The sequence below is a fragment of the Trichomycterus rosablanca genome, chromosome 5 (genome assembly GCF_030014385.1).
Source record: "Trichomycterus rosablanca isolate fTriRos1 chromosome 5, fTriRos1.hap1, whole genome shotgun sequence".
NCBI lineage: Eukaryota > Metazoa > Chordata > Actinopteri > Siluriformes > Trichomycteridae > Trichomycterus > Trichomycterus rosablanca.
In genome coordinates this window covers 5,632,121-5,658,315 of record NC_085992.1, presented here as the reverse complement: position 1 = coordinate 5,658,315, position 26,195 = coordinate 5,632,121, and the positions used below count along the sequence as shown (strand labels likewise).

General features: G+C 40.8%; 2 protein-coding genes across 2 annotated transcripts; one reads left to right on the top strand and one right to left on the bottom strand.

Annotated features, from left to right (window-relative positions):
* The first annotated feature begins 348 nt into the window (after positions 1–348).
* On the top strand, positions 349–8,697 carry csgalnact2 (chondroitin sulfate N-acetylgalactosaminyltransferase 2). Its single transcript, XM_062994786.1, has 8 exons — positions 349–423; positions 2,323–3,217; positions 3,431–3,647; positions 4,893–4,994; positions 6,017–6,198; positions 6,861–6,955; positions 7,040–7,121; positions 7,224–8,697. The coding sequence occupies exons 2-8, from the start codon at positions 2,563–2,565 to the stop codon at positions 7,514–7,516; spliced, it is 1,626 nt and encodes a 541-aa protein (XP_062850856.1). The 5' UTR covers positions 349–423; positions 2,323–2,562; the 3' UTR covers positions 7,517–8,697.
* Positions 8,698–9,707: 1,010 nt separating this feature from the next.
* Positions 9,708–24,841, bottom strand: sec23ip (SEC23 interacting protein). Its single transcript, XM_062995575.1, has 18 exons — positions 24,692–24,841; positions 21,744–22,255; positions 20,674–20,881; positions 19,770–19,963; positions 19,555–19,644; positions 18,956–19,076; positions 18,132–18,221; positions 17,452–17,593; positions 17,129–17,337; positions 16,085–16,176; positions 14,931–15,098; positions 14,738–14,833; positions 13,358–13,531; positions 12,970–13,125; positions 11,937–12,039; positions 11,657–11,842; positions 11,339–11,504; positions 9,708–10,130 (listed from the first exon to the last, which is right to left on the bottom strand). The coding sequence occupies exons 1-18, from the start codon at positions 24,819–24,821 to the stop codon at positions 10,049–10,051; spliced, it is 2,919 nt and encodes a 972-aa protein (XP_062851645.1). The 5' UTR covers positions 24,822–24,841; the 3' UTR covers positions 9,708–10,048.
* Positions 24,842–26,195: the final 1,354 nt, after the last annotated feature.

The following is a 26,195-nucleotide window of genomic DNA, read 5'->3' as shown; positions in this document are numbered from 1 at the left end:
GTGGGTTTCCTCCGGGTGCTCCGGTTTCCTCCCACAGTCCAAAAACATGCAAGTGAGGTGAACTGGAGATGCAAAATTGTACATGAGTGTGTTTGCCTTGAACCTGTGAACTGATGAATCTTGTCTGACCTGTCCTGTCATGAATGTAACCAAAGTGTGTAAAACATGACGTTAAAATCCTAATAACTAAATAAATAAATATGTGCTGTTGTCAGGAGCGCTGTCTGTAAGTAGCCTGCTGTTATTTTGAAGGGGTACAGACCGATTCTAACCGGAAACTGAAGCCGTTTCTCTCAGTTCTTCCGTTTTTTTCTGCCCCGTGGCGTTTTTATTTACACGTTTGTTTTGGAGGGAGCAGAAGTAATGTTTAATACAGCTGTGTTTATAACCTGAATAAAACTAAGTGTTTACAGCAGCTAAAAGGTAAAAAAACAACTACACTTTTACCTTCCGTACAGAAAGAGATTTGAATCCTGTCGGGTTTAGTGCTACAGCTACAGTCTCTCCATCCTGCTGTAACTATTTCTCTGTAATTAGCTACACTGCTAACTCTGACTAACTTTATTCAGACTCCAAATGTTTAATTATTCATTAAATAATTCATTATATAAATATGTTATTGGTAATAATTTAATGATAATGCCTGCTGGTAAATGTACTAGCTCTAAAATATACTCTAGTTTTAGTGTGTTTCTTCAAAATCGATGTTTAACAACTAACACAAACAAAAATACCTTCAGTGATGTTAACGATTTTATAAAATATGTTAAATTATACCGTAAATTCTTACACTTTTGTGAAATAATACTGTTAATACTTAGAATGCAAAAGTAAACACGTCTGTAAGGCTTTAAACGCTATTAAATTATACTTAAAACGGGTAAAATAGTGTAAACATGAACCTGTTAATACAGCTAATGCTGTTAAATGATACCAAAAATATTAAAAGTATTAAATAATAACATAAATACAAACCCTATTTTCTGAAAATTAAAAACTTTGGAAATCTTTTCTTTCTACTTTGTTCAGTTAAATAAATATTCAAGAGAAATAACATCACACATGATTTTTATTGCATTTTACAAAGTGTCCCAACTTTTTCAGGAATGGAGCTTGTAAATGTTAGATAATAGAATTAATACCATTAATTCAGTTTAATGAACATGATTTACTTCATTTTTTAGGGTAGCACTGTCGCCTCACAGCAAGAAGGTCCTGGGTTCGATCCCCAGGTGGGGGGGGTCCAGGTCCTTTCTGTGTGGTTTGCATGTTCTCCCCGTGTCCGCGTGGGTTTCCTCCGGGAGCTCCGGTTTTCTCCCACAGTCCAAAGACATGCAAGTGAGGTGGATTGCAGCCACTAAATTGTCCATGACTGTGTTCGATATAACCTTTTGAACTAATGAATCTTGTGTACCGGATCGCCCCACCTGGGGATCGAATCAGGGACCTTCTTGCTGTGAGGCGACAGTGCTACCCACTAAGCCACCGTGCCGCCCCCTGTGAATTATATTCAGTTAAATTAATTAGATATTAACAGTGTTTTATTACAGTATTAAGAAATTATATCTGCTAGGGTACACTGTGGTGGTGGAGTGGCATCTTCTGTTATGCTGGGGTTGGACACGTGAGCTCTAGGATGTTATATATAGGCTTTTTTTGGTGTAGTTGTTTTCTTTTTAAAATTCTATAATGACTGTTTTGAAATATAAAACAGATCCATTAAATATGATTAAATATTTGGGGTGGTGGTCAATATTCTTTGTTGAGACACCAAGTAAAACCGGTGTGTGGAAAATGGTGAAATACCACTGCAAATGCATTCTGTTGGTTCTTACTTCAGACATTTCAGACATTTCTGTAAAGGAGCAGTAGAACCAGCAGTGTTTTAATAAAGTCTTAGTGTTTATGATAGCCGGTGGATATGGTGCTTTCTTTTAAAATAGATCAAATAGAATTAATCAGCAAAGATGTGATTGCCTAGGTTGGCTGTAAACAAAAAAGAAAATAAATTATATTAAAAAATTAGCCTTAACAATTTTTTTGGTGCACGAATGGATGGTCAAATGAATGCTGGTCAGTCTGTATCACAGGGTGCACACACACACACACTTATGGCAATTTTTATAGTTCCAGTTGGCCCGGCTGCATGTTTTTGGACACGGGGAGAACATGAAACTCCACACAGAACTCCACACCCTGGCCACCTGGTCGGAGAATCGAACCCAGCCATATATTAATTTCTGATCATCTCGGTCTCTTTGAAGATGTCTGTTTTGGTCCATTTCAGAGTTTCCCTTTACGTATTCCGTTATTGTTTTCCAGATGGTACATTCCTGATGAATTGGATCAAGGTGGATATGATGGATCAGTACTGTCTGCGGTATATTTGCACAGTTTTGAGGAATCTCAGTACAAACGCTGAAAGGTCCTAGGAACGCAACATGCAGAAAATGAAGTCCTTGTTTGTGAACGTGGCCTGGAATTTTTCCATCTGTCTGCAAAGTGAGGTTTTGGCAGAACAAAAATGATGTGTGGCTGATAAAAAAATAGTGTCTCTCCGCTATGCCCAGACGAGGGTTGCCACTGCAGGTCCGGGTGCGCTGGCTCCTCCTGGGTATATTCTTCGTACTTGTCTTTCTGTTCTTTGCCTACTTGCTGGAATGCACTCCGCCTGCAGATGTGAGTCATGTGTTGCCTGGTCTTGGAGCAGAACCTTACGGTAAGGAATATTACCAGGCCCTGCTGCAAGAACAGGAGGAGCGGCACCTCAGCAGAGCAGCCAGCCTCAAGAGGCAGATTGCCCAGCTCAAGCAGGAGCTGCAGGAAATGAATGACAAGCTGAAAAGCCTGCAGGAGAAAAAAGAGGGACCTGGGCCACAAATTGGCCTGGTTGATGGCAAAGACCAAGAACCCAGTGACCTGCTAGAATTCTTACATTCACAGATCGATAAGGCAGAGGTGAATACAGGAGCCAGGCTCCCCAGTGAGTATGCTTTAGTGCCTTTCGAAAGCTTTACAACCTCTAAGGTCTATCAGCTGGAGATGGGCCTGACTCGACATCCTGAGGAAAAGCCTGTACGTAAGGACAGGCGAGATGAACTCGTGGAAGTAATTGAGGCAGGTCTGGATGTTCTAAACAACCCAGATGAAGAGGATGGCCAGGAGGAGGATATTCCAATGCAGAGGCAGACTTTTACAGAGAGCCATTTTCTCGAGGGTAAGAACATGTAAAATGAAGAAAGTTTTAGATTTGGTTTTATTTTAGTTGTCCTTGAGCTTGTGTATAGACAATAGGGCAGTTGGGAACCCCTTGTAAGTTCATTCAGCTGCCCTATGATGGTTCATAAAAGATGAAGATGTCTGTGATTTAGACACTGCATTTTCCTTTTCCATTTAATCCTAGTATTTTTGTACTTTCTTTGCTCTCTAGGGCTTTACAGGACTGAGCGGGACAAAGGTACACTGTACGAGCTCTACTTTGCAAAAGAGAACTCCCATGAATTCCGTCACGTAACCCTCTTCCGTCCATTTGGTCCGCTGATGAAAGTGAGGAGCACATCTGTGGACACAGCCAGCACAATCATTAACATTATAGTGCCTCTGTCCGGCAGAACGGAAGCTTTTGTACAATTTCTACACAATTTCAGGTGAGCACAGTGAAATAGTCTGCAGACTGAGCTACAAACCCCATTTCCAGAAAAGTTGGGACTGTTTCTATAAATGCAGTGAGAAGTAAAAACTCACATTTGTTAAATTGCTTGAATTATCATTTTATTTAATTGATAAAAATACAAAGAAAACATTAGGTTTTACTGTTAAACCTAATTGTGTTTTGTCAATATAAAAAAAAAAAAATAGAATGTGATGTCTGTAACACGCACACACAAAGTCAAATTGAGACAAAGGTTATACAGGTAAAACTGTTCTGGAAGGTTCCACAATTAGCAGTTTAACTAGTAACAGGTGAGGTAATCAAAAATGATTAAGGGCTTAGTTTTTGCAAGCAGGGATGGGTCGTGGTTTCTTAGTGCAGGATTGCAAACCAAAACCATCTTTCACCATCTACTGTTTATAAAATCATGAAAAGATTCAGGGAGTCAGGAGAAACCTTGGTGCGTAAAGGCCAAGGGTGGGAATTGCTGCTGAATGTGTGTAATCATCGAGACCTTAGGCAGTATTGTGTGTGAAACAGTCATGCTACCATGGCCAGACATAGCCACATGGGTTTGGGAGTACTTTGGAAAATCTTTTGTCACTAAACACAGTCCGCCACTGCATCAAGAAATGCAGCCAGGGCGCCCAGGTGGCGCAGCGGGATATTCCGCTAGCGAACCAGCACCGAGTTTCTGAACTCCTCGGTTCGAAACTCGGTGTTGCCACCGGTCGGCTGGGCGCCATCTAGCGGGCATAATTGGCAGTGCCTGCAGCAGATACTAATTGGGCAGCGTATCTGCAGGGTGGGGGCTGGACTATGTGTGGGTGGGTGGGTCTTCATACGCTGTGTAAGGACCCTGATTGGCGGAAGAGATGCCTGTTCAGAATGCAGGGGCAAGAAGAGGAGGGCTGTGCACGTGTCGGAAGAGGTGTGTGCAGTGACGTGCTCTTCTTGGATGCAATCTGGTATCGGGAGGAATATGGGGAGAAAATGCATTAAAAAAAAAAAGAAAAGAATTTGTATTATGGAAAGACGAAGCAGAAACGATGGTGAGTTCTCTGAGCCAGAAGGAATCTGAGATGGATGTGTTTCTGGAAATGGGATTTGTATATGCAGATTATATTACATGATTAACTTTTTCTTTTTGAAAAAAAAAGTTGTAGCTTCTTATACATTTGTTGAAGTGTGCACAGCCAGCATGAATAAAATCTCACACAATGTGCTCTTTTTTTTTCAGGGAGGTTTGTTTACGTCAGGACAAACGAGTGCACCTTACAGTGGTCTACTTCGGGCAAGAGGGCTTGCAGGAGGTGAAGTCATCATTACAAAAACTGTCAAGGTACGTGTATGTGTGTGTAGTATAGGCAGTTAGAATGAATAAAGTCATTGGTTTATTTTCAGGAGGGTTTCAGAACCTCTGTTAGAAAGACAAACAGTTAAACGAGTGACCTTCTGATAAAAATGTAGACAAATAACAATCTTGGTGGTGATTGTAAAAATGGGCCTGGTAGACTGGAATGTGTTTCAGCTGATGGCTCAGAGAAGGATGGGTAACAAGTCTATTTGTGTTAGGTTGCTGAACTTTGTGTTGTTTAGAAAGTAAAACCAATGAATGAATGATTAATTATTGTTTATTTACATTTGCCTGTTTTCATACCTTGTAGCTCTATCTTTTTTCACCCCTGCTAATTATTAAGTTCAAGTATTTGCCACACCCATCGTGGACCAAGGCTTATTGTTTCCTACAAATGTATAAAATCATCCATTCATTCATTGTCCGTTTAAACACCACTTCATCGTAATTAGGGTCGCGATGGGGCCAATTCATTAGAAGAAAGGCAGGGAACACCCTAGACAGGTTGTGACAGGACACAGGACACACACTTACACTACATGTGTTTGGACTTGGGGAAGAAACCGGAGCATGGACAAATGTAAACTCCACACAGAAAGAAACCTGGCTGGGGAATCAAACCCAGGCTGTTCTTGCTGTGAGGCAGCAGTGCTGCCTTCTGTGCCACCTTATGAAATTAATTAGTTTAAGTGTTCTTTTAACTTTGTGGAAACAATTTGGGCATTTATGCACAAAACAAGGTCCAAAAAAGACATGGTTTGGTGAGTTTGGTCTGTAGGAACTCCAGTGACCTGAACACCTTTGGTATTAATTGTGACGTTGATTGTGAGCCAGGAATTCTCCAGCATCAGTGCTTGACCTCCCAAATGCACATGAAACTAATGTGGTCAGATTTTCACATGCTTTTGACCTTGTTGTGTTTGGGACTCCAGAAAGAATTTATTGTCCATGTTTTTACTTAACTAATTAATGTTTGACAGATAGGGTTTTTTTTATTCTGATTTAAGTGAGGAGAGTTTCAACAACTACACTCTTGTTCCTGTGGACGAGGACTTTTCCCGTGGCAGAGGGCTGGACATTGGTGCTCACGCATGGACGAAAGGGACAGATGTGTTGATGTTCTTCTGCGACGTAGATATTTATTTCACACTTGAATTCCTCAGTACCTGCCGCCTCAACACATCACCAGGTATGTTGTTAAAGAAAGAGCCTGTAACTTCTCTGTTTTTTCCAACAGGCTTCCATACATCTGATGAATTTACATATTGATGATTTTACCACAATTTTTTTAAAGGTCCTCCTAACAGTGCCAGACATTAGCATACAGCTACTGCTACTTTTGTATATTTGATAAGGTTTAGAATTTTCCTTTCTTTAAGATATTAAAGTAAAGAACAATAATGGGGAATAAATACAAATAACTAATAAAATAACTGATACAATATTAAATATAGGGCAGTTGTAGCCTAGCGGTTAGAGTACTGGGCTAGTAAGTAGAAGGTTGCTGGTTCAAACCCACCACTGCCAGGTTGCCACTGTTGGGCCCTTGAGCAAGGCCCTTAGCCCTCAATTGCTTAGACTGTATAATGTAAGTCGCTTTGGATAAAAGCGTCTGCTAAATGCTGATAATGTACATATGTATTACTGTATGCTTTAGTTGTCAGTGTCTTGTTTTGTGGTCATATGAACTCATTTATTAATATCTAGAACATGCAACTAAATGTGCTGTACCACTGCTTTACTGGCACAAAAAAATAGTTCTGTTCTGTTAGTTTGCACATAAGATAGAACACTTGGTTTGATTCGGTGGTGATTTTTTTTAAATTAATGAATGTTTTCCCCCCTTCCCAGGCAAACGAGTGTTTTACCCAGTAGTATTCAGTCTTTATAATCCTGCTATTGTATATGGAAACCTTGAATTGGCTCCGCCCATTGAACATCAGCTGGTATGTAACCAGTTAACTGACCTTTGTGATTTAAAAGAAATGGTGTTTAATAAGGTGTAAAGCTAATACTGATTACTTTCAAAGATACATAAAAAAGATGCTGGATTCTGGAGGGACTTTGGATTTGGGATGACGTGTCAGTATCGCTCTGACTTCCTCAACATTGGTGAGTCACATTGCATTTCCATTTAACTGATTACGACTGTGGCTTTTTAAAATGAGCGTTAGTTAATGACATGCTGCTTTCTGTTCTGCCCTAATTCTACAGGAGGATTTGATCTAGAAGTGAAGGGTTGGGGAGTAGAGGATGTCCACTTATATAGGAAGTATCTGCGGAGCGAGCTGATAGTGATACGCACTCCTGTGTCGGGTCTTTTCCACCTGTGGCATGAGAAGCTGTGCGCAGATGAGTTGACTCCAGAACAGTACCGCATGTGCATCCAGTCCAAAGCTATGAACGAGGCATCTCACTCACATCTGGGCATGTTGGTGTTTCGAGAAGAGATCGAAAACCACCTCCGCAAGCAGGCCTACAAGAGCCAGAGCAGGGCAGAGGATTGAACTGGTCACACTAAATCTGCTTAGAGTAAGCACAGTGTTCTTGTTCGGCCACAAGTTGGATAAGCACACAGCATAACCTGAAGTAGTAAAGAGGTCCAACTGAAAATATATGGGTTACAAAATAGAACTAATTGATAAATTAGCTCTGCAAATCCTGCTCTGAAATGCTTAGAGACCCGTCCATGTACTTTTACATGAACAAAAAACACTTTATTGGTGCTTTCTGTTTCAAGCACATAACAGTCTTGCTTCTTCTTGTACATTATTTTATTTTTCATTATTTTACAAAGCCATGTTATATTTTTGTATAGTTTTTTCTATGAAAACAATATGCGCTGTGCTTATCTTGTGATTGGACAAGAGCTTCTATGATACAGAAGTGTGTTTTTGTTTGTTTATTTGGATTTAATGTCATGTTTTATACTTTTGCTTCCATTCATGACAGGACAGGAAGTTACAGGTTACACATGATTCTTCAGTTCATGTTCAATGTCATACACTGGCACATGATACAGATGAAAAGTGGCACACAGCCTCAGTATCCCAGTTACACTCTGTGTAACACTCATCTCCCAATTTAGTCATTTCCAATTCCTCTTTGTGAATCCAGTTCCACTTGCAGAACCTCTGATCAGATCAAAAAGAGCCGAATCACCACGAAGTGTCTAATCAGTTAGTTTGTTGCACCACCTGAGCGACATTTTCTCCTCATATGCCCATGTAGATTATCTCCGAGAGCTCCAACCCAATAACCTCAGTCTGTAACTTTGGCTAATCTAAATTCTCCATAGGTGTGAGGGGAGTATAAATGTGTGCCGGTGTTTCTGGGACATGCTCTGTACACACTGTGATCTGAACCAGTATAAAGCTGCTTTTGAAAATGAAAGAATATAGCAGAAGTGAACTAGAAACTGTTTACTGTATTAAATTCAGCATGACCAGTAAGTGCTTGGACCAGCCTTTGCTTTGTGTGTCATTTCGTTTCATTCCGTTTAACCGAGTCGTCCTGGATTTTGCATTGTTTAATAACATTTATTAATTTAAAAGAAGGGCATTATAAATTCATGAATTCTGACACCTAACAAGTCTGATCGCTGTAATGTCTGAAACAGCATGTGTCCATGTGGAATGAACTACTCTACTTTTTTTAATAAACAGGGGAATGCAGTCTCTTTGTCTTATTCTGACTCGTCTTTGTCATCATTTTACTGAATCTTGCCGGGCCAAACATTTATTTATTTACTTTTATTTTATTCATACATTTTCCCTTCATCTCTCAATTTGGTTGTATTCAGTTACCCAGATGTATCACTCCACACTGCTGTGGACCCTGACCGAGTGGGGCCTTACCAAACACACGTCCCCTCTGACTCGTGTGCAGTAGCCAACTACTTCTTTGTTTACACATGGCAGATTTGCACAGGGATCAGTATCACGTAAAGAGTCACACACTGCTTTTCATTATTCACCATCTCTGTGCAGTGTGTCTTTTTGTGCTGTGCAAGTGCAACACCAACGAGGACTACCTTTGACCAGCCTACCATCAAACTTGGCCAGTTGTGCCCGTGTAGGCGCCAGGCTGGCCGATAGCATAGTGGTGGTGGGCTATTAGGCTGCTTCACCACCTGAGCGGCCCAAACATGATTTTTAATAATACACATCTACAGGCTATACAGTGCACAAAATAATGTCAGATTAAAGTAACCATAACGCAGTTTAACGTCATTTCTATTAAACCTTTCAGAAACAGACGTGGAATAGGTATTTTAAAGTGAAGTCACTGGTGACGGCTCAGCTCCAATGCAAAACTTAATATTTAAATTTACATGACTGTGGCTGTCAATCACAAATAAACCTCTATTTGTTTTTACATCCTGTATAAACGATTTATTTTACTGCTACAGCACAGCCAGCTATAACTGGAGTTAAACTAGTTCTGTATATCCAGAGCACATCACCCCTACTATGTGTTTGCAGTACCATCACTGAACTCTGAAAATTATCATTATTGCAATCTTGAATCCATGGTTGACAGACACTTTTTACACAGCACCCGTGAGTATTTACCTTCCTGAGCTGAATCCCGCTTCATCTCCAGACGTTTACGCTCATTTATCAAAGCTCTAGAGCTACACCCCAGACCATGATTGCATTTAAAACCTAAACAGTTTAAGCACACACTTCCAGTAACTTCCGTTAGACAAAATCAGTTTATTATGTATCTTATTGGTCTTGGTTACTGTGGACAAACTAGTCCTTGCACCTACTGTAGTGAAGTTTGGGTTAATAACATGGTTCATGTTAAATGTTGATGTAAGGTGGTGCTTAAATCCACTGTTTAATTTTTAATTTCTTAATTTCATATATATGGGGGTGAAATCACTCATTTATACAATACACTGGAATATCAGAAAGTTAAAGAAAAAAAAGTAGAATTTTCACCATCATGGAAAGCTGGAAACTGTTTAAAATGACTGTGTGTGTGTGTGTGTGTGTGTGTGTGTGTGCTTTGATTTTCACAGATACGTTTCATTAATGTGCTGTCTGCTCCGGGTATATGTCCATGGACATATAAATTTCCTTTAGGATGAACAGAGCTGTGTCCTCAGATTCCCTGTTACAGAAACATTTGATTAAAATCTGATCAGACAGGATTACAATATTTTAGCTACAGTTGCAAGAAAAAGTTTGTGAACCATAAAATGACCCTTTTTCCCTTTCTATTATAATTTAAAACAGCAAGCCTTTAAAATATTGTCATTACTGCCAATAATAAACTACTTTCATTTACTCATACAGCTGCTACCTAATACAGTGGACCCTTGACTTACAAATTTAATTGGTTCTGAGGGGCTGTTCTTAAGTCAAAATGTTTGTTAGTTAAACCTATTTTTCCCGTAAGAAATAATGTAAACAGAATTAATCCGTGCCAGACCTCCCAAACCACCACCTTACCTAACCTTTCTAATGTCTTAAATTGTCTTTTTTGTTATAAATACAAGTATATTTTCCCTTAATCTTAAATTATAGAATAGACATTACAGTAACAAACAATAATAAACAACAATACACAGTAGTACTGTACATAAACACACATCTCAGTACAGTACGTGTGCTGTACCATACACCATAATACATTTCTTTCTTTTTTTATAAAATGTATCTACCAGAAGCAACAATAACTCTCATACTTCTCTATTATTTCCTTCTTTTTTTGTCCGAATGTCCGAATGAGAGAGAGAGAGAGAGAGAGAGAGAGAGACGGTGGGAATCAACTTGTTCGTGATGTCACGTGTTTCATGCGTGTGCGAATTTCAGTTCGTAATCCGAAATATGTTTGTACGTTAAGTTAAAAAAAAACATAAATCGCTTGTAACCCAAAATGTTCGTATGGTAAACAGTTCATAAGTCAAGGGTCTACTGTATAAGAATGCATATTCACAGCTATGAACTTTTGTGTGTAAGCAAAAGCCAGCGAGTGTTTTCCCTGTCAGCTTAAACTGAAAGTCTGGGATTTAGTTAGTACTTGTCATTAGCAGCTGCCACTAAATCAGGAACACAAATAATTACATGCTGCAATTTAATTTGTGACCATAATTTCTATTACAAATAAAAAGCTTGATTTCAGGTTGAATTTTGACTAATTCACAGTCGGCAACCAAGCCAACGCCAATTTGTTTCATACTGCTGGTTCAAACAAAATGTGTCTGTTATTAAAACTTGGATAAGGATCAATAAGCAAGGCTGACATCGGGGTAATTCTGAAGGGTTCAAAACTTTTCTTGCAAATTTTTATGTTTATAATCTTAATACGACACATACCAGTAACACAGGTGACTCTGGAGAGCAAAGAGGTATTCATTAAAGCTCTCAATGGGCTTCTCCTGCAGGACGTAGTCTATGCGATTGCCTCCATTCAGCATTCCCACCTTTATCTGAGTTGCTTCCTCCTTCAGAGGCTCAAGAGTCTCCATATCAAGGTTACTCACTACTATACATAAATACACATGTAAGATAATTAGCGTTTTGTGATTCTGTACAGGACTTGCAGAAAATCATAGCTGAGCTCCATTAAAGATAACAAAACAATAACAAAAATCAAATTTTCTCCCCCAATTTCACTAAATTTCTCAGACTTACCTTCATTTTTTTGCTTTTCTTCTTCCTCTTTTATTTGACTGGCCACTATAGCCAGCTGTTCGTGCAGCTTAATGGAGGAGGTGTGGGCACGAGCAAAGTCATTCAGAGTCTGCCAAGCAGATCTTATAGAGCTCATGAAACCCTGCTTCAGGTCTGAACCCATCCTGGTGAGGCTCTCCTTCAACTCTGAACACAAAGCAATCCATTCTCACAGTGAGTGATCATTTGATATTTTCAACATTATTCCAATGTGCTAAACCGAACGCTCGCTCATGTGTACCTAGATGAAGCCTCTTCCTTCCTTTGTGATGAGGAATCAGAACAGGCTCCAGTTCTATTTCTGGTAGAATCATGGGCTCTATCCTGTATGCCACTGGATCCAGCTAAAGGAGGAAGCACAAAAGAAACATTTTCCTATCAGTAGTTGATTTATAAATTATTTATTTATACTCTGCTGAGAGTAACATCTAAGCAATCAGAAGACTCTTAGGGGACTCTGAGACTTAGTGTGGATGATAAGAATAGCTGATCTTTGACTCATGTTCAAACTATATTCACTTTTTATGGCAGAAACATTTTGCATGTGATGCCACAAATTTGTAGCCTTCCAGTATAAAGAAACTGTGGTCATACATTAATTGGTTTATTCCACCAGTAGATCAAGTTTGACAGCTGTCGTTTTAAAGTGGCACGGTGGCTCTGTGGGTAGCAGTGCAGCCTCACAGCAAGAAGGTCCTGGGTTCGATCCCCAGGTGGGGTCCTTTCCGGGTCTTTTCTGTGCGAAGTTTGCATGTCTTCCCCGTGTCTGCGTGGGTTTCCTCCGGGAGCTCCGGTTTCCTCCCACAATCCAAAAACATGCAGTCAGGTTAATTGGAGACAATGAATTGTCCTATAGGTGAATGTGTGTGTGTGTGTGTATGTGTGTCTGCCCTGCGATGGACTGGCACCCCGTCCAGGGTGTTAATGTGTGGCTTGCGCCCATTGAAAAGCTGGGATAGGCTCCAGAACCCCCACGCGACCCTATTTGGATAAGCGGTTAAGAAAGTGAGTGAGCTGTCGGTTTAGGTGTTTCTGACCAATAAAATGTCTGGTTATGGGAAGGTAGGTTCTTCTCCTTACATTACTTAATATGAGCATATTTAGATCACAATATTAAATAGAACTCAAGTGTATTTTTAAAAGCTACCCAAACCAGGGTCCTGTTGGTTTTACAAAGAAAAGTGATAAAATCTCATGAGTAATAATGCATGTGCTTAAAAACAAGGATGATTTTGACAAGGATGTGACAAGTATTAGGATATAATACAACATACTGGATGATAAATGTTAAAGAATCCCTTGCAGGTTGGGAACTGGTAGGTCTCCTCAAGTTTCTCAACTCCTCTCACGGTCAGGAACATGCCAATTGGAGAGCCAAGAGCAAAGAAACTGACCGGCTCGAAGTCTAGAGCATGATACGCCACAGACACCTACAGGAGAGAAAATCACATTCAGTTTTGGAGTAAAACACCAACGCTATCAACAGAACTGCTGACTTCACTGCAACACACAGCACAAATTGAACAGTCTCAGGAAGTGCTGACCTGATTCTCATAAAACTGTAACTAGGTAATAAATCAGCCATGATACGTATTTCTATAGTAGGCTTTTAGCAAATGGAAGTAATAATACACATGAAATATGAACGGCGTGGAGCTTTACCTGCCCAGTGCCAATTTCAAAGCAGTTGTAATCCACGTGTATGGAAGACATCGGCCTGCCGACCGGAGCTTTGAAGTACGCAGCGTTCGTGACTGATCCGGGGTTCTGAGGGGCCGAGACGTCTTTATCTTCCTGCTTAGCTGCAGCTTCCTTGCTTACAGCCTGTTGCGCAGCCTAAACATGAGAAACAAAATGTTGAGTACTGTAAAGTACTGGATCAGAGGGATTTCCACAAAGCTAGCTCAACACACCCAGCTTTAACCTAGCTAGTTTCGAAAACAGAACATCAATGGTTTCTTGCTACAGCGAACATTTTGAAACTCTGCAACCAAACATATTCAGCCATCTATCAAAGACATTCAATTTAGCCGCTCAGGTGGCGCAGCGGTAAAACACACACTGAACACCAGAGCTGGATCTCGAATACATCGTATCGAATCTCAGCTACGCCTGCCGGCTGGGCTGAGCAGCCACATGAACAACGATTGGCCTGTTGTTCAGATAGGGGTGGGATATTAAAAAGCCGGATATGAAATGAAATTACGACCTCTGCTGGCTGATTAATGGCGCCTGCACAGAGACGAGAAATCAGTGCTTGTCAGGGTGTGTCTCTCCGTACACAGTGCTGATCTGCACTGCACTCGTCAAAGTGAAGGTGACAAAATGCATACGGTTGCTTCCCACATGTCGGACGGGGCATGGGTTAGCTTTGTTCTCCTCAATCAGAGCGGGGATCGGCATCGGTGGAGAGGAAGCATGACACAATCGGGCAATTGGACGAGCTAAAAGGGAGAAGAAGGGGAGAAAATGCATAAAAAAAGACATTCAATTCAATCTGATTGTTTTTCACCAGATTATAGGTCACGTAGAAGATGAAGATCTTTTGTCTCATTTTTTATTTCACAAAGCCTGCCACTGTAACAGGAGTGTGTAGACTTTTCGTATCCACTAAATATTCCTAATTGTACTATTGTGATTCCTAATCATGTCTAAAAGAAACTATATTAAGGGTTGCCACACCAGTTTTGGTCCATCACAGTTTTTACGCTGGATGCCCTTCCATGATGTCAAGCACAGAGGCAAGTAGGCCTTAAAATACTGACACAGCTTATACCTCCATTTAACTCACACCATGTCAATTAGCCTATAAGAAGATTCTAAAGCCATGATTTCGTTTTCTGAAATTTTATTTTAAGGCACAGTCAACTTATTGTTTGTAAACCTTTGATCCACTGGAATTTTGATATAGTAAATTAGAAGTGTGACAACTGATAAATGACAACTTGCTAAAACTAGTTTGTTGACATGGAATCTGTGGATAAATAGAGTTTCAATGACTTCAACCTAAGTGTCACTTTACAAACAGTTCATTGTGTTTACCTGCTTGGCTGCCCTTTCCTCTACAAACTTGGCAAGCTTCTTGCGTGGCCCCAAGGGAATGCCCATTTCCTTCAGATCACTCACTGTGCACATCAGCTGCAGGGAAGCATAAAGACGTCATGGCAGTTTGAACCAACAGAGCAAATATATGAATTTAGGAACCTACGTGCTTAGTTAGAAAGCCTCCTCTTACCAAAGACTCGACATCAATCTTCTCCTGTTCAAAGGTACTGAGGTACTCAGACAAGCCCAGTTGCTCCAGAACAGATGTAAGATTAACGACCTCCTCCTCTTTCTCCTTTACCTCCTCTGGTGCAGCCAGGGCTACAGTCTCAGTAGCCTGTGAGACAGGAGGAATCATCTACAACACAAACACAAGGCATTCATCTTACTATGGTGATCCAGCAGTGCCACCTATGAGATTATTTACTATTTACAACAAGTGTGCTAGTCAGCCCAAGTGGTTAATTTCTCCAGACCACCAGCCACATTTGGGTGATACAGGCATTTAACCACGTCAATGTACAGTATATAACCAATTGGGCAGCACGGTGTCTAAGTGGGTAGCACTGTCGCCTCACAGCAAGAAGGTCCTGGGTTTGATCCCCAGGTGGGGCGGTCAGGGACCTTTCTGTGTGAAGTTTGCATGTTCTCCCCGTGTCTGCGTGGGTTTCTTCCAGGTGCTTCGGTTTCCTCCCACAGTCCAAATACATGCAGCCAGGCTAACTGGAGACACTGAATTGTCCTATAGGTACCTTGCCACTAGGATGCATAAACCAGTGCATTGTAGTGCCGATCTGCCAGCGACCCCTAACGGGAGCAGCCAAGAAAACGGGGTGTATATAACCAATTCAGTTTACACATGGTGTCTTTTGACCAAGCATTTCCAAATTTAAACAAAAATTATGAATTGACGAGCATAAACAAGCATGTGTAAAGACATATTGTTGGGCCAAACAAGGATCTAAACACCACAAGTGAATAAAATTAATACTTCAGTGCAAAGTCGTTCTTGGCCGTTACAATAGTTATAATAAGTTTATGTCATTTAATCTGCATTTTGGCAATCAGCAATTTAGAGCCATTCCTCTTGGTTAACTGTCTTTAATTCAACAAGATTACAAGGGTCATCGTAATTAACTTTGATTTCAATGTACAGATTTAGTATTAAGGGCAATTAAATTAAATTACTTTCTAATATGTCCCAGTACATCACGGTACATCCATATATGAACTTGTTGGCTGTTTTGTACAGAGTTCTTATAACCCAGGTGCATCTCAGGCTATGCATATTATTACCAATAATGGTGTTTAACCTGATTACTAACTGAAGTATCTGTACATTACCTGCTTCAGTTCAGCTTGAGGATTTCCATTAGGAGTTGGGGCAGTAGATGAGCTCTTCTGATTAGACAGCAGGTCAAAAAGTATCAAAGAGCCTGCAAGAAGAATTAAGCATTTAAGCATTTAAACAATAATGTAGCACAGCACACCTCATATTAACCGATCAGCCATAACATTAAAACCACTTCTTTGTTTCTACACACACTGTCCATTTTATCAGCTCCACTTACCATATAGAAGCACTTTGTAGTTCTACAATTACTGGTTGTGCTGGTATGAGTGGATAAGACACAGCAGCACTGCTGGAGTTTTTTTAAACACCTCACTGTCCCTGCTGAACTGAGAATAGTCCACCAACCAAAAATATCCAGCCAACAGCGCCCCGTGGGCAGCGTCCTGTTACCACTGATAAAGGTCTAGAAGATGACCAACTCAAACAGCAGCAATAGATGAGCGATTGTCTCTGACTTTACATCTACAAGATGGACCAACTAGGTAGGAGTGTATAAGAGTGGACAGTGAGTGGACACGGTATTTAAATACTCCAGCAGCACTGCTGTGTCTGATCCACTCATACAAGCACAACTAACACACCACCACCATGTCAGCGTCACTGCAGTGCTGAGAATCATCCACCACCTAAATAATACCTGCTCTGTGGTGGTCCTGTGGGGGTCCTGATTATTGAAGAACAGGGTGAAAGCAGGCTAAAAAGGCATGCAGAGAATCAGATGGACTACAGTCAGTAATTGTAGAACTACAAAGTGCTTCTATATGGTAAGTGGAGCTGATAAAATGGACAGTGAGTGTAGAAACAAGGTGGTTTTAATGTTTTGTACTGATCAGTGTACACTGCTGTGAAAAAAGACTTGACCCCTTCCCAATTTCTTTTATTTGTACATATTTGTCACACTTATGTGTTTTAGAACATCAAATGACTTTGTTTTGTAAATGATGACCATCATACCAACAGTGAAACTTGGTAGCGGCAGTGTGAAGAACTTTTTCACAACACTATCGTTTGTATGGAATAGATAACAGTCCTACCTAAGCTGTGTCCAGACACAGACACGCCCCCTTTAAAATGTGGGTTTCTCTGCATGAACAGTGCATGGAGTCTGTTAATCTCAAAAGCCACAGTGTCCATGATGGTCTGACAGTAGGTTGGGCTGTTGTAGAACAGAACATCTAAGAGCGTTTCGTTAGTAAAGTGTCGAAGTCGGCCAGTGCTGGGTAGGGTGATTTTTTTAATCCGCCTAAACACAGGTGAAAGAAAGCGAGACGAAAATGAACAGTGGGATCTGAACAAATATGTTGAAAAAGGAAAAAAAAAAAAACAGAAAAATGAATCAAAGTGCAATTTTTTTTACCGATCCACTCCTGTTGCGTCTCCATGCAGGGCTGTGTGCCAGTGCACGGGCAGAAACTCCACTCGACTGATTACACGGTCATCTTGAGCCTTCTTAAAATGACTTTGCAGCAGTTTTAGTGAAACGCTGCGGAAATCATCCACTGTGGACCAAGAAACACACATCGATTTGGGCAAAAATTACTTCTAAACCTGCCGCAAAAACATGCAACAGTCCTAAGAATTACAGTATTACAGTACCACACACTAATTACAGCCTAATCTGCAAATTACTGAGCAGAAAGTTAAGTATCCATTAGGTGACATACTATATTTATTTAATTATTAGAATTTTAACCTCATGTTTTACACTTTGGTTACATACATGACAGGACAGGTAATTACTGGTGACACAAGAGTCATCATTTTAAGTCTTTAATGTCAAACATGGACAATTTTGTACCTCCAATTCACCTCACTTGCATGTCTTTGTACTGTGGGAGGAAACCCACCGAGACACAGGGAGAACATGCAAACTTCACACAGAAAGGACCCGGACCGCTTAACCTGGGGATCGAACCCAGGACCCTCTTGCTGTGAGGCGACAGTGCTACCCACCGAGCCACTGTGCCGCCCAGGTGACATACTAAAGCTACATATTAGTCAGTTCAGCTATGCAAGTGAACAGCTTTTGGATCTTACCACACTCCACCATGCTTCTAAATCGCAGATCACAGACTGGGCCAATGCCGTGCACCATGAACACCAGGTGGTCTACTTGCAGCATCTCACCTAGAGAACAGGTTAAATAACACATACATTGAGTCAAAATGTTTATTAAAACCTTTTTTCTTTCAGGTTCTCCCACTCTAGTCTGCAAACCAGATACTCTTCCTGATGCAACCCTCCAGATTTTCATCTGTGCAAAAGTACAAGTGCACCTCCAAATGGCTACGATGCTTCACCCACTCCACTCCGTGAATGACAAAGCCAATCATGTCTGTATATGACTGGCCACACTGCTAAAATTCGAACCCTCATGCATTTATTTCCACAATAAAGAGCATGAGTGATAAATTACACTACCCCACTGCCTCTGGGATCCAGGGTTCAAATCCCCAGTAATGCTATCAGCTGGTCGAGCTTCAACATTCAGACATGATTGGCTATGTCTGAGGCGGAGGGAACAGTCAAGACCCTGTATTGGATTGGCCCACTGTATGGCGTGTACTACTGCATTGCAGCCAATGATTCCAAGGAAACCAGACCATGATCAAAACAAAGTGGCGTTACGAAAATTAAATTAATAAATTGATTAATAAAAAGCAAGGTTTTTATTAAATCACACCCAGTCAAAAACAACAAAAAAACCTCAACAAAACAAAAAACATCCAGTAAGCAACAGTTTTGTGTGTGGAACTACTCAAGGCTATGATAACTCAGACCCTATTTACAAGCGTAAAGCAAAAAAGCATCTTAAGATGCAAACACTTTTTTAAGATGTCTCTCCAACGTGGCCTACTTACCATCAGGAACTTCATCGTGGTCATCATCCACTCCTCTCTTAACCACTCTGGGCCGGGTCTGACCGTCCTGTGTGGTGCCCCATTCATCAGGCATGGCTGAAGCCTGAAACTGCACTATTACCTAAAACATACATTAATTATGTTTACACAAAACAAAGACGTTTGTTTGTTTAATTCTTAACTCCATGTCAGCTGCAATGGCTATTATCACGGCTAACTAATAGATTATGTAAACGTCAAGGTGATGGGTTAAGAGTGTTTGTGTGACTGTGAGGGTCTAACTTATATGGTGTTTGTAACTGCAAGTGATTCCAAGAATTTAAGCAGTTTTTAGGGGGTACTGATGTGAAGATTTCCTTGTAGCTATTTGTACTGTAGAATTGTGTAGAGAATATGTTTGACAGAAGTTCTTGATTTACAGAGGGGGCAAGTGGGGGCCTGGTCTCCTTTAAGCAGGTGTGTATGGGTCAGTTTGGTGCGTCCTATGCGGCATCTTGTGTATGTACATTGTTCCCATCGCAAAACAAAGACGTCCTTAGTATTCTGCTCACGACTGAACATTCACACTGTGGTCTGAATAGCTGATGTGGAGCGTTTACCTTTGGGTTGTGCATAACGATTGTTTCCCCTGAAGGAAATTCCAGTCTACGGTGCCACTGATTGGTACAAACAGCTTTCTTATATTCTGCCTGTACGAAGAAACAAACAGTATCATAGTCTTTGATCATGTTCATTATAAATGACATAAAATATCCTATTTGACACAGCACACAGTCTCAGGAAGAATGAATCTCTGCACAGCAGTGTAAGATACCTCCAATTTTTCACTGAACTCCTCTGAATAGGGTATAAAGCGGCTGTCTGTGTCTCCTTTGTAGAACCAGGTACAGCGGCGCACTTCGGTTTGCTCCTCATCCCAGTACACGGCAGTGCGAATGCGGTCATACAGCTGCACATCATAGCGCCCACCTTCTGTACTTACTACCACGCTCTCTGGGTCTGGCTGGACTGAACATCAGAGGAAAATGTACAGTTATGATACTTACAGTCAGGGCATCGCTAAATCAGTTTAGGATCTACACACTGACTAAATTACAGTCTGAATAGTGTTCTTTTCTCTCCACTGTAAAACATTTAATTGATCTCAAATATTGCTTCATTTAAAAGTGTAACACGCACATACCTACATGCACTATATGTATCTGGACACCTGACCATGAGATTGTTGGACATCCCATTTCAAAAACAAATTTTATTTAAATAAAGTGACCTCTATGTGATCTTTTCAGCTAGAACAACAGCCACTCTTCTGAGAAGGCTTCTCGCAAGACTTAATAAGATAATAAGGTAAGTGTGTCTGGTTTTGCCACCGTAGAAATCCAGCAAGCCAAACAACCAAATGTGGATAAGAAACAAGTAACCAGAAACCAGCTACCTAATCAACATGAAAAGGAAAACAATAAAAGTACAAGCACAGGGTTAATGGAGCTGAAATCCAGCAAAATAATGCTTCAGTGTGTAGTGTTGGGTACCATTTACGCATGTTTTTTTCCCCCAGACATTTAGTATTTTTGTCTGCCTGTCTTCTCGTTTAAATGGCACTAAACATCTAACCTCTAAAGTGGCAAGTTCAGAGGGAAACTATGCAGCTCTGACACAATATGCATGGGCCAATTGAATTAATGTGATGTCTTAAAATGCCCTTCTGTCTTTCTTACCTGAATTAAAAGTCTCCTCCAGATGAATAGAATCCAGAACACTAAAAGGAAGCCAAACACTCTTCGACTCAACCTGCTTGCAATAGAACCAGTGAGGCTGGACTGGCTCATAGACATTATACGAGTGTTGCATCATGGGGTTGGCTGGAACCACAGGTCCTGCCATGCTGGGTCCGGGTGGGGGTGGAGGAGTATGTGTAGGGGGAGGCTGAGGAAACAAAAAACGCACTGTTTTAACAGAGGTACAGCTCAGAAAAAAATAACATATTTGTGTAACCGGACATTTTAATTACAGTCCAATTTTAGGGTGACAAACGAGCAAGATTTAACTGCAGTTATAAAAGTTTGATGCACTGATATAACTGACTTCATTAAAAGAGTATCCTACATATGTGAAACTCACAAAACTAAAAGGACTTTTTGTAAATAGAAATTAATATGTATTTTAATATCCTATTATTCCAAATGGATGTATAAGCAATTATTGCAAGAAAGAAACCATGCTAAAGAGGACAACTTCCACCTGGAATTAAATCATGCTTAACGAGGCGTTAACAGCTAATTCTGGTCCGCCTACCAGACTTGGCACAGTTTTTACACCAGATGCTCTTTCTGACGGACGCCTTTGGCTTGGGACCAGAACTAGAAGCACACTAACATGTGCACCTCACAGTAGCTAGGCTGATAGGTCTATGTAGACAACCAGGCAGGCAAGGTGGGTGCTTGGTTTACCCAGTTTATGATTTAAAAGAAAAGTTTGTGTTTAGCCTAACACATGTGTGATTGAAACTAAGACAGTTCACTGTAGGAACCCGCCAAGGTTGTGTTTCACATTATTATTATCTACTGTGCATCCACATTATACTCATCCAGGATTCAAATTTGGACCCCAGAGGCACATATGCAGATATATGTGGCAATAAAAAAAAAAAAAAGCTGTACTCCTTTAAAATTTGGCTTTCATTAATTTTTTCTATTCTGATCTTGGAACTCACAACTTTTTTTATCACTCGTGCAGAATCTGAACTCTTAACTGAAGAAGAAACAATCTGAGAAATAAAATCTGATACCTTGGTGAATGTTGAAGGTGCAGTTTGGAATGTGGAAGGTGGTGGAGGCTGAGAGTATGGATTAAAGTGCTGAGGTGCCTGATGAGTGGCATGCAGTTGTAACTCTGGAGCCATAAAATATGGGCTTGCTTTGCTACTTGAGGCTGTGTGTCTATATGGATTATAGGACTGCTGGGTGGCCTGTGGGGGTAAAGGCCCTGCCACATTAGGGTTAGGTGGAGGAGTGTGTGTGCGCATGCGGCTCTGATGAACTGCACTGCCATACTGTTGCACAGAGTTTACATGGGAAATTGATGAGGCTGGGGGTAGGTTTCCAGCATTAAATACTGGTGAGGGTCCAGTTGATGGGATTACAGTGGGTGCTGCAGGCGGGTAAGGCTGCTGCCCTATTGAAGCAAATGGGTCTGTATTGGTAGCAGAGCTGGAGAAATAGCTGACAGGTTGCGGCTGAGGAGCCGTCGATGTGGTCTGACCGAGGAAACTGTCTTCTTCACCAACTTCACTCGCATCATCTAAAAAAAATAAATAAATAAATAAAGACATTTAGTTCAGTACCAGTGATGGGTAAAATGTATATTTACAGTAACTGGGAGCTTCCTGGACATCAAAGTGCATTTTCTGTACAGTGTGTTCCATGTTGTCCTTAAATATTTTTGTTTACTTTTACAACAACCTTCAGTATAAAAAAAATCTGGCACAGGTTTTATGCCGGATGCCCTTACTGACACAAGCCTCCTTATTTTATCTGGGTTTGGGACAGGCACTGGGAGCGTACTGACAAGTGCACCTCATAATGGCTAGGCTGTTTGGCCACCCTCCTCCCTCAGACATAGCCAATCATGTCTGTGTAAACAACCAGGATAAAGCGGTGGTAAAACAGCCAATGAAGGAATGAATTAATGTTGATGGAAACTTTAACTTGAGAAAGATGTATTGGGGTGCATGTTTCTTAAGACCTTAGTGTTCAGCAATAACACAGATGATCTACAAATAGAAGAAATTTACAATGTTATTACACTTTCAATGAGTGTAGTATTATGTCAGTTGTAGCTTAGTAGTTAAGGTACTGGACTAGTAATCAAAAGGTTACCGGTTCAAGCCCCATCACTGCCAGGTTTTCACTGTTGGGCCCTTGAGCAAGAATTTTAACCCTCAATTGCTTAGATTGTATACTGCCACAACTGTAAGTCACTTTGGATAAAAGCGTCTTCTAAATGCCAAAAATGTAAATGCAATGTAATAAGCAGGCATCCCACAAAAATGACCTAAAGGGCACAACGAACAATGCTAAATGTGGTAAGGACTAGAGTATTAAGCCTTACAGTAAAAAGACAAAATTCTAATACTTACTATTTGCTTGAGGCTACTTGTTGTGTTTTGATGCTTTTGAATTTTAACAAGTCAAAGTCAGGACTTTAACACAATCAAGATGTTGCGGCATGGCCTGAGGAAGGCTGTTTACACAATCACAAAATAGTCTACAGTTCTTTCTTTCTGTTATACGAATTTAGACATCAGCTATTTTTTTTTTTTCCTATTTTTCCCACTTTTTTCCCCCCAATTTTCTCCCCTAATCTAGTCATGACCAATTACCCTGAATGCGTCCTCTATACTGATTCAACCCTTCACCGCTGATTGAGGACGCCTCTCAACTGACATACGTACAGACACCGATGGGCACTGTGTATGGAGGGCCACACCCCCATCAGCATTATTCCTCAGCCATGTGCAGGCGCCATCAGTCAGCCAGCAGCGACCGCAGTCGCACCAGTTATGAGGACCTATGATCCGACTTTTTAACCCTAACCCTGAACAACAGCCAATCGTTGTTCATGCAGCCGGCCAGCCCAGTCGAAATGGATGGATGGATGGATGGATGGATGGATGGATGGATGGATGGATGGATGGATGGATGGATGGATGGATGGATGGATGGATGGATGGATGGATGGATGGATGGATGGATGGATGGATGGATGGATGGATGGATGGATGGATGGATGGATGGATGGATACTTTATTGATCCCGAAGGAAATTGAGGCCTGAGATTCGATACGATGTATTCAAAACCCCAACTCTGGTGCGCTAGCGTACTTTACCGCTGCGCCATCTGAGCGGCTGCCATTTAGCAGACGCCTTTATCCAAAGCGACTTACAATATTGTGACAGTATACAATCTGAGCAATTAAGGGTTAAGGGCCCTGCTCAAGGGCCCAACAGCAGCAACCTGGCAGTGGTGGGGCTTGAACCAGTGACCTTTTAATTACTAGTCCAGTACCTTATAAGTAACAATGCTGATAAAGAAGATTATGGCTGTTATTAAACACAATAAACACAAGGGTTCCCTTTTTTTTCTAATCAGTCTGGACTATGCACAGACATAAAACTTTTCTTTGCTTGTTACTGATTTAGGCAGAATAATTAAGATTAGAAAGATCAGACTAAATGTTCTATCATTTATGTAAAAATTCAGGTCACTGCAACAGGTTCACAAACTTTTTTGGCATGTGAGGTGAAGACTGAAGTTAATACAAGTATCTGACTGGCAGCTAGCTAGCAATTAGCTTACATAATTACTACCTGACCCAGTTCTGGATAACATCATCGTTTCTCAAGTCAAAGAAGATTATTACTATTAAGAATGAAATAAAATTAGTAAATATGCATCACATTTAGGGAATTACATTAGCTGACAGCCCGACTATGTTAGAAATGATCAGCAGATTCCGATGCTAAACTACACATCAGATAGCAATACTACTAAACAGCATACTACTGTACTAAAGAGTATGTTAAAATAAAGTACCAGCAGTAATGTAGTTAAACATCTTACATACTAATTAGTACAGTAGTGTGGATTCAAACGCAACCCTTGACATTAGAAAGCTAGTTAGCATCCATGCTAGCGAACCGGTTCAGTTCCACTTCCACTTCTTCTTTCCCTTACCTCCAGATAAAACTGCTGGATCGGTGGCCTGGCTGACAGGAATAAACGGTAAGTTGAAATTAAATTCGGGGGCTGTGGAAAACAGTAAATTGGCGCTGGAGCTGGGAACGTTTGTTTTCCTTTCAGCCATGTTTAATGTTACACGTAGCTCATTCCTGTTACCGGATTCGACCAACGAATTATTCACCAAGCGTTAAGGAAATAATCACTAATCAATATAGCATGTACAGTCAGCGAGTCATTACAAACCATGTTAAGTAATCCAATCCATATGCTATACATATCTGTTAAACAGACATGACGTCCCAGGCCAGAATAATCAATCGCCAAACGGTTTTGAAAAGCAGCCAACATTCGTTCATTCATTGTTTTACAAACGGTTTATCCTGGTCAGGGTCGCGGTGGGTCTAATTTATTTAAAAAGGTCAAAGTTAGGAGACACCCTAGACAGGTCGCCATTCCATCACAGGGCACACACACACACACACACACACACACACACACACACACACACACACACACACATTCACACTTAGGGTAATGTTCAGCGTCTCCAACTGGCCTGACTGCATGTCTTTGGACTTGTTGAAGGAAACCGGAGCGCCCAGATGAAATCCACACGGACACAGAGATAACAAGCCAACTCCACAAAGAAAGAACCCTGGCCGCCCGGCCAGGGAATCAAACCCATGCCCTTTGGATGAGGCGACTGAGCTACTCCCTGCGCCACCAGGACCTCCTTAAAAGAAGTATAATCTAAATAAGCAACATCAGCAGAACAGAAAAATACATATAATTCATTTAATGTAAATGAGTTCATCATACTCTAGTCTTTACACCGACAAACAACTTTGCAAGTAAAAAGCAAAGTAAAACTTTGAGTAGATAGAAGTTATTTTTTCTCCTTTTTACTCATTAGCCTCATTTTAAAACGAATTTATTACCTTTATTAACCTTTTCACCCTGTACATTTACATGAATTAACTAAATGTGGGCAAGCTATAGCCTAGTGGTTAAGGTCCTGGACTAGTAAACAGAAGGTCGCTGGTTCAAGCCCCACCATTGCCAGGTTGCTGCTGTTGGGCCCCTGAGCAAGGCCCCTAACCCTCAATTGCATAGACTGTATACTGTAACTGTAATGTAAGTTGCTTCGGATTAAGGCGTCTGCTAAATGCCGAAAATGTAAATGTAAATAACACAGCCATGTATGTTTCTGTCATATGTACTAAGCTGTTGAATAATTTTCAGTAAAATAAAGTAAATCTTGAATCTTGAATCTTGAATCTTGAATCTTGATACTGGTAAAGTATTTAGTATGTATTATACACTGGTACAGTGGATGGATGGATGGACGGACGGATAGATAGATACGTTTAGTATTCAGTATGCATTATACACTAATCCTGAAGGTCCTGGGTTCGATCTCTAGGTGGGCCAGTCTGGGTCCTTTTTGTGTAAAGTTTGCATGTTCTTCCTGTGTCTGTGTGGGTTTCCTCCGGGTGCT

What these genes read in the sequence shown, in the direction of transcription:
- csgalnact2 (XM_062994786.1), top strand. Translation starts at nt 2,563, where the DNA reads ATGCCCAGACGAGGGTTGCCACTGCAGGTCCGGGTGCGCTGGCTCCTC. An exon ending in AGAGAGCCATTTTCTCGAGG is followed by an intron (nt 3,218 to 3,430) that starts GTAAGAACATGT and finishes TTTGCTCTCTAG; the next exon opens with GGCTTTACAGGACTGAGCGG. An exon ending in CTCTGACTTCCTCAACATTG is followed by an intron (nt 7,122 to 7,223) that starts GTGAGTCACATT and finishes CTAATTCTACAG; the next exon opens with GAGGATTTGATCTAGAAGTG.
- sec23ip (XM_062995575.1), bottom strand. Translation starts at nt 24,821, where the DNA reads ATGGCTGAAAGGAAAACAAACGTTCCCAGCTCCAGCGCCAATTTACTG. An exon ending in CTCAAGCTGAACTGAAGCAG is followed by an intron (nt 15,099 to 16,084) that starts GTAATGTACAGA and finishes TTTGTGTTGTAG; the next exon opens with ATGATTCCTCCTGTCTCACA. An exon ending in AGGAAAGGGCAGCCAAGCAG is followed by an intron (nt 13,532 to 14,737) that starts GTAAACACAATG and finishes TCTCATGTTTAG; the next exon opens with GCTGCGCAACAGGCTGTAAG.